Genomic DNA, 7,206 nt, shown 5'->3' with positions numbered 1-7,206 from the left:
TCTTCCTTAGCCTTCCTCTCTTCGTCTTCCTTAGCCTTTCTCTCTGCTTCTTCCCTCGCCTTCCTCTCTTCTTCTTCCTTCGCCTTTCTCTCTTCGTCTTCCTTAGCCTTTCTCTCTTCTTCTTCCTTGGCCTTCCTCTCTTCTTCCTGCTTCGTCTTCTTTTCTTCTTCCTCTTTCGCCTTCCTTTCTTCTTCCTGCTTTCTTCTTTCTTCTTCTTCTTCCTGCTTTCTTCTTTCTTCATCTTCCTGCTTTCTTCTTTCATCGACAGCGGCCTTCGCCTTTCTTTCTGCTTCTAACCGCAGCATTTGATCTTTTTCTTCTCGTTCTTTCTGTTTCCTTAATCTTCTTTCTTCATCATTTTTGTCGTCCTCTGACGGAGGCGAGCGGGGGTGCTCGGGAACGTCTGGAGCAAAGGGATCTAGATTCACTTCATGTGTATGCTTTAAAGTCTCCCGTGGATTATTCTTCCCGTTACTTTGATCTTCATTCTTATCTTTCTCTTTCTTGTCCTTCTTCTCTTCTGGATCTTCTGCGTGGCTAGGAGAATCCTTCTTTTCTTCTTCTTCTTCTGCTTCAGTTGGATTTCTTCTCTTTTCATCGTCTGTAGGCTTCTCAAAAGATCTCGATGATGCTGACGTCGATCCTGGGGAAGTAGCATCGACTTGAGAATCCTTCCCTTCGCCGCCTCCTTCTTTCTTCTTTCCTTGACGAGCCATCGTCGCTTGAAACGCAGGAAGAAAGAGAAGGAAAGAAAGAGAGGACGAGGGAGAAAGAAAGAAAGAAAGGAAAAACGGCGAGTGACTGTGGAGAGTCCTAAAGCAAGTATGTGGGTTTGGAGTGAGAAGAGATCTCGTTCGTCCCGAGAAGCATGGAAATGAGGAGAAGCGACTGAAGAAGATGAAGTGAAACACGAAAGAGAAGGAATGAAAAAGAAGAAGAGGGAAGAAGTTAGAAGAAGACTTCTGCTTTAGCTGATGTACGAAAAAGAAAGAGTCTTTCCCTACTTGCAAGTCAAGTAATGAATGAATGATGGATGGGGTACTGAATGAGTAACGGTTGGCTTGGGTAGTATGTACATACACCAGAGAGAAAGAAGCAAAAGGAGACAAGAGAGCTAGCTGTTAAAACTTCCTTCTCAAAAGAAAAGAGCGGATGGAAAAGTCTCTTTGAGAGAAATGCCACCAGCAGGAAAGTGCAAAAGATAAAGAAAGAAGGAAAGAAAAGAAGGAAAAGATCTTCTCTTGACGAAGCCTGAAGGAGATTCGAAAGGAAAACAAGCATGAGGGTGAGAGAAGCGAGAAAGAAGAAAAGTTCCTAAATTTCTCCTGCTTTTCTCCAAATTGTGAAATCTTGACTCGAAAAGGGAGAAGAGAACGAAGAAAGGAGAGATTGCTTCATGAGGAGCACAAGAGGCTTTTGGCTAGATGGATGAATGAATGAATCGAGCATGGGAGAGAAAGAAAAAAGCGATCTGCCCATGTCGATGATACAGCAGGGGAAGAAAGCAAGCTAGCTGGCTGGAAGGTCTGTAGAATCGATGCTCTGGTGAATTGAGCGCCTTCTTCTAACTAGCACCTTTCCTTTCTCGCTTCTGTCTCTCCTTTTGCCTATCGTGTAAGACCAGATGCATCGCTTTTCAAAACAAGAAGAAAGAAGCAAAAAGTTGGGTAGAAAAAGGGTGAAGACTCCCTTCAGATAGCAACAGGAGAAGGAGCACCTCATCATCCATCGGCAAGCATCGAGACGGCAGACAGGGGATAGGTGATTCAGTCAGGGTGTATGTACACCCCTGGTTTGGATGGCTAGTTCTCTCGTTGTTGTATTAGGATCATCTGAGAATCTTTCTTTCAAAGCCACACAGACGAGTTGCAGTAGTTCACGATCTTCTTTCTCTTGTTTTCGCATGGACTTGCTATCGAAAAAGCCCTTCTTTCTTGCGTCGTTTCTCCTTTTCTCCGTCTCCGGAGAGAGTAGCAGCATGCATTCCACAAGGCAGATGGATGACCAAGCAGGGATAGGATCAGGAAACCCGAATAAGCAGAATATCCTCATCCCTCCTGAGCCGTTCTATCTATTCTCTTATTGCTCTCTTTAATGGGCCTCAAAAGCAACCACCTACAGACATGCAATACATGCCAATGCCTTATTGCCTTCAAAGATAGAGAGATGCGGGTGTACATACACTTGAATAAAGTTGTACACACTCTTCTTGATGTGCTAGGCGCTCTGGCTTTTCCGGTGTCAAAGTTGAATCATCTCCTCGTCTTTCTTCGATATGTCTATCACCCAAATTTAAGGCAATCCAGAAGATATCTCCTCCTTCCCCCCTTCCTCACTCTACAGAGAAAGTCTATAGAAGTCCCTACATCAATAGATTCGTTTACTTCTTCTAAAAGAGAAGTCGACTTCGTTTCTTTCTTACATACGGGAGAGAGTTAGGAGGGTCCTTACGCAAAGTCCTGTCATACAGCCCAATATCAGCCTGAGAAGAAGAGTATCTATACAAATCCGACATATCGTGCTGTCTAACACGTTGCGTGCAAGTAACGAAGGTGAATAAAGGCCTTCCCTGAGCTCTCTAGGCTACACCCAAACCAAGGCGATCCGACAGGACTTGCCATCCTCTCTGTTCTCCCATCTGTCGTAGCTACTATCCGGAGAACTACTTCTTCCTCTCTCTTGCTTTCTAGGATATAAGCAGAATCGATGAGAGTGACAAATCTTCTACAGAAGAGACAGAGAGCATTCTCTCTCTCTAGGACTTGTGCGTCTTCGTGTCTCCCTCTTATTCTAAGCAGTATCCGTAGTAGTAGTAGTGGGAGCTTCAACACTTCACCCTAGGAGAAAGAATGATCTCTTCATCCCTTCATACTCGCGTCTACGAATGAGGTCGTATGGAGCTTCTTACGTGTTCTTTCCGGCTGGATGATAATAGCCTTGTCTCCCGTGTTATTTCGCATTCTAAGTACAGCTTTTCAGATAAAGGTAGTTGACAAGAATTAGTCAAGTCACTTTCTGCACCCTCATCCAACTACTGACTGCTGGCACGGGGACAGGCAGAAAAGCCTCCAGTCCTTATGAAGCGTGATGAGACAGACCTCCTTGTTAGGAGGAGATACAGTCGCATGCATGCATGCACGCTGTATGGGTGGTCTCCCCTTGGTAAGATCTGACTCATGTTCACGCATGATCTAAAGCAAAAAACATTCCATACTGTCTAGCTTAGTCCCCTTAAAAGCTCTTATTTCACCTGCTTGATATAGCTGCGTCCCTCCTTCTTACATACAGAACGCTCGGCAGTGAGGTGGGAGAGAATTTTCTCCTATTGAGAGGAGTTTGCCGTTGTGGAACTAAGGGATGAGCTGATAAGGAAACTTCTGTAAGAAAGAGCGGGAAGAAATGGAGGGATACCAGAGACCTTATTTACTAGCTCGTGGGATCATAAAGATCAGCGACCTCGAGTATGGCGAGGTGTCCGAGGAGCTAATTAGGACCTTCGAGTTCTCAACGTATCGATTCAACACTGGAGAAGTTCTGCGGTTTCTTGGTCGTCCTTGTCGTTCTTGTCTAGAGAACATTTGAGGCAAGTTACTTCCACACTTAAATGGATTAGAGGATGGGTGCTGTCCGTAGAGGATTTGTATGGAGGAAATGTACCTATGTAGTAGAGATAGATGGATAGATAGATGGGTAGATAACTTCATAGACAGATAGGCTGGGATAGATATGTGAAGTCTTAGGTCTCTAGTCATGTGATGGTCTGTATGATGAGTCGTGCATACCTACAATTCTCTCGTGCAGGAGAGGAAATGAGAAGGAGAAAAGAACTCTCGCAGCTTACGGAGGGGAGATCTCGGTCAGAAGGAACATATTCCATCCTATCTGTCAAGTTCGTAGAACTACCTTCCTCTTGTCCTTCTATAGAAAGTCTCATGATCCAGCAAGCAGAGTACCTTCTTTCCTGGAGACCTTCTTGAACAGAAAGGCGAGGAAATCCATCGAATCTAATCGCAGTGCGGCTAGCCAGCAGGAAGCATGGCTGATCGACAAGCTCCGTTGAAAGCACGAGGATGGATTAGAGAGACACCTCATTGCATCTTCTTCTCTTTCGTGCTGCACTTATGACAACCTATCTCTTCTCTTTCCTGTGAATACCCAGACCATATGCGAAGCTCTCAGAAGAAGAGATAAATGGAGAGATAGATAGGTCTTTCTTCGGGGGGAAGTCAGAAAAAGCATTGTCTCACGAGTAGTGGAAGTCTTGGGATCGATATGCACACTGTCGATGCAGGAAAAGAGAGCATCGATGTGTGTCTGTGTTTTGTGTTGGTATCCGCATCTGCATGCATGCATGCAATGAAAATGTCTCCCTTTCTCAGGTGTCGATACACCTCGAAGTTTTTCCTGTTCTTGACAAAGCAACATATATTTCTGATCTCTTCTTCCCTAACTTCCCGAAAGAAAAAGAAGAAGATTCCTACACATTCTTAGCACATTCTCTTATGAAATAAAAGAGGGGAAATTCTCAAACTTCTCATTCTTCGTCTGTCCTGATCCATAAGAGATACGCGACTTGACCTGACTGTCTTGCTATCTTCGTCTTCTTCTTCTTATCGTCATTGTCGTCTATCCTTATCTTCTTTTTCTTTCTTTTCTTTTCTCTCCGCAACAAGTAGATGACTATGAGATAAAGACTTTCTCTCTCCTTCTTTCCTTCTTTTCCCTTTGTCTATAGAGATGAAGAATCGTAGGGGGCTTCTCCAAAAGATAGAAACTCCCCTCTTTACGTCGAAGAAAAGAGAGGCTTCGGACCCCAGCCTCTTCTTGTCCTTTATGCGGCCAGCCGTTCTTGTCCCTCTCTCCTCATCTGTCTCTCCGTCAGCTTCTCTAGTATATGGGAGATCTTATCCTTCTTTATCTTCTTTCTCGAGTTCGTCTTCTCTCCACAGAAAGACGAAGTCTTCATCTCTTACACACTACCCTTTTCCTTCTTCTTTCTCCGACTATTCCCCTTCCTCTTATTCTTCTCATTCACATCGAGACTTGCCTTTGTCTATATTAGGAAGGAGATCTCTTTTTTGTAAAGACAAAAGTAAGCAAGAAGAAGCAGAAGGATGGGAGAATTGCAGTGGAAGTCTTTCTTCTTCTTCTTTTCTGAGAAAGGATAAAGAAGAGAAAAAATGTCTTTTCTTTATTTGTAAGAGAAAAAGACAGATAGCTTGTCCATCTTCGACTCACCTCTTCAGAGGTCATCATGGAGAAGAGATAAAGAAAGTCCATTCTCATCTTTCTTCTTTCTCTTGTTCTCCACTCTCACGAAGTTATTTTTCTCCTTCGATCTCTCTACAGAGAAGTTTTCTTTCTTCTCTGCACGGGGAGGAGAAATCGACTACTTCACGTGTCAAAGATCGAGAAGAAGAGTTAAATGAGAAGAAGAAAAAGACAGGCAAAGTTGATCATCAGAACGAAGAAGAAGTCATTGATGGACACCCAGTTGACATACGAGGTGTACATACACCCGAGAACAGGCTCGGGGTTGGGAGAAGAGAGAGAAGTGAAGACATAGAAAGAGTAGAAGATGAAGAAGAGAAGAAACAAGATAGTATGGATAGAGAAGGTATAAGGAGAAGTTCTCGTCAAGATGATCGGAGCGATTTAACGGAAGTCTTGAAATATTCCTTTGTCTCGTCAAGGGTGAAGAAAGAAACAGACGAAGAAGAAGAAGAGAAATCTTTTTCAAGGGCTGAGAAAGAGAGATGGATGCGGTCACCAGATCAACATAGAGAGAAAGGGCGAGAGGAAGAGAGGGAAGAAGAAAGAGAGCAAGCATGTCAAAAGAGAAGGAGAGAAGAAAAGGAGAAGAATAAGACTAGGTTGAAACAAGGAAGTAGAAGAAGACAGGTGGATGTGAATGACAAACTTTTAGGAATATATCTTTCCCGTCATTTGACTACGAAAGAGATTCTTCGCCTAAGTGAAGGATTAGCATCGACACTGTCGATACACTTGCTTGAGAAACAAGAAGCGGAGAGAAGAAGAAGAAGAATTACTGGATGGAGGGGGCTCCATGGAGAAGAAGAATCGAAGAGAGAAAGAGAAGAAGAAGAGCTTAGCGAAAGCGACGTGGTCGATAAGAAGAGAGAAGGAGGGATAAAAAGCGCAAGACTAGATCTCTGGAACTGCTTGAGAAGAAAAGAAGAAGAAGAAAGAGGCAAAGGGCTCTCTGAGAGAGATCCGCTCGATGACACATCCTTTAGTGGCTATACCAAGAGAAAGATTGAAAGGAAAGATCCCTTCAAGCAGAGAATGGTAGCAAAAGAAAAAGGGGAGGAAGAAGATAAAAGAGATGTGTTCTCTCTGTTAAGAAGTTACTCTAAAGAGAGAGAGAAAGAAGAAGAAGAAGGGGAGTATAAGAAGAGGATGAGAATGACGAGAGAATATGAGCTCTCAATGGGGTTACAATATGCCGTCGTCGCAAGATACAGGTATGAGGGAAGAAGGAGAAAAAGAATTTCTCTATAGCTCTAGAATAAAGACCTCTTGCCAACTTTCCTTTCTCTTTTCTTCGTCTTCTTCTCCTTGCCTCAGCTCTCTCTTGTATATGTCTCTCTATATATGTCCTCTTTCTCTTCTTTCTCTCTGTCTTTCTTCTTTCTCGTTTTACGGTCCTCGCGTTCTGTCCTCTTGTCGCTTCTCCGAGTCACTCTTTCATCTTCTTCGTTTTCTTTGTTCTCTCTTTCTTCTTATTTTCTTCTCCCATTTCTGTCGCCCTCTCGCTCTCTCTCCTGTCCGGCTGTGCCTTTTATTTCTATTCTCTTCTTCTCCCTCAATCTCCTATGCACTTGCACACATCCCTATACATCTTCAACTATACATATGTATATATCCATTCGTACATAGGTGTCTATAGGTATGCATAGATACAGTACGAGTGATAGATCTTCGTGTCGGATGCGCTTTCTTCTTCTTCTTCTTTCTTTTCTTTATCGTCTCCAGTGTCTCAGAGATTCCCAAGAGATTCGATACACCCGCGGGCTGCTCTCTGTATGAGCTCGAGAAAATTTGCTTGTCTTCCCTTCTCATGCTTGTGACTTCAAGCAATGTACATCATAGGTATCTATCTGGCTTTACTCTATTCATCTTCAATTGATCTATGTACCTATCTTTTCTTCTTTCTTTATCATTCTTTCGTCTACGTAGTCATCT

At 43.4% G+C, this 7,206-nt stretch overlaps 2 protein-coding genes across 2 annotated transcripts; one reads left to right on the top strand and one right to left on the bottom strand.

The window, feature by feature from the left end:
• On the bottom strand, positions 1–1,667 carry CSUI_003069 (uncharacterized protein; the record flags this gene model as incomplete). Its single annotated transcript, XM_068063267.1, has 1 exon — positions 1–1,667. A coding segment is annotated over exon 1 (716 nt), but the record flags the coding sequence as incomplete, so codon positions are not given.
• Positions 1,668–4,455: 2,788 nt separating this feature from the next.
• On the top strand, positions 4,456–6,483 carry CSUI_003068 (uncharacterized protein; the record flags this gene model as incomplete). Its single annotated transcript, XM_068063266.1, has 1 exon — positions 4,456–6,483. A coding segment is annotated over exon 1 (1,746 nt), but the record flags the coding sequence as incomplete, so codon positions are not given.
• Positions 6,484–7,206: the final 723 nt, after the last annotated feature.

The sequence above is a fragment of the Cystoisospora suis genome (assembly GCF_002600585.1).
Source record: "Cystoisospora suis strain Wien I chromosome Unknown contig_1319, whole genome shotgun sequence".
NCBI classification, from domain to species: domain Eukaryota; phylum Apicomplexa; class Conoidasida; order Eucoccidiorida; family Sarcocystidae; genus Cystoisospora; species Cystoisospora suis.
The sequence above is the reverse complement of the archived record's forward strand: the minus strand, read 5'-3'. Positions and strand labels throughout refer to the sequence as shown.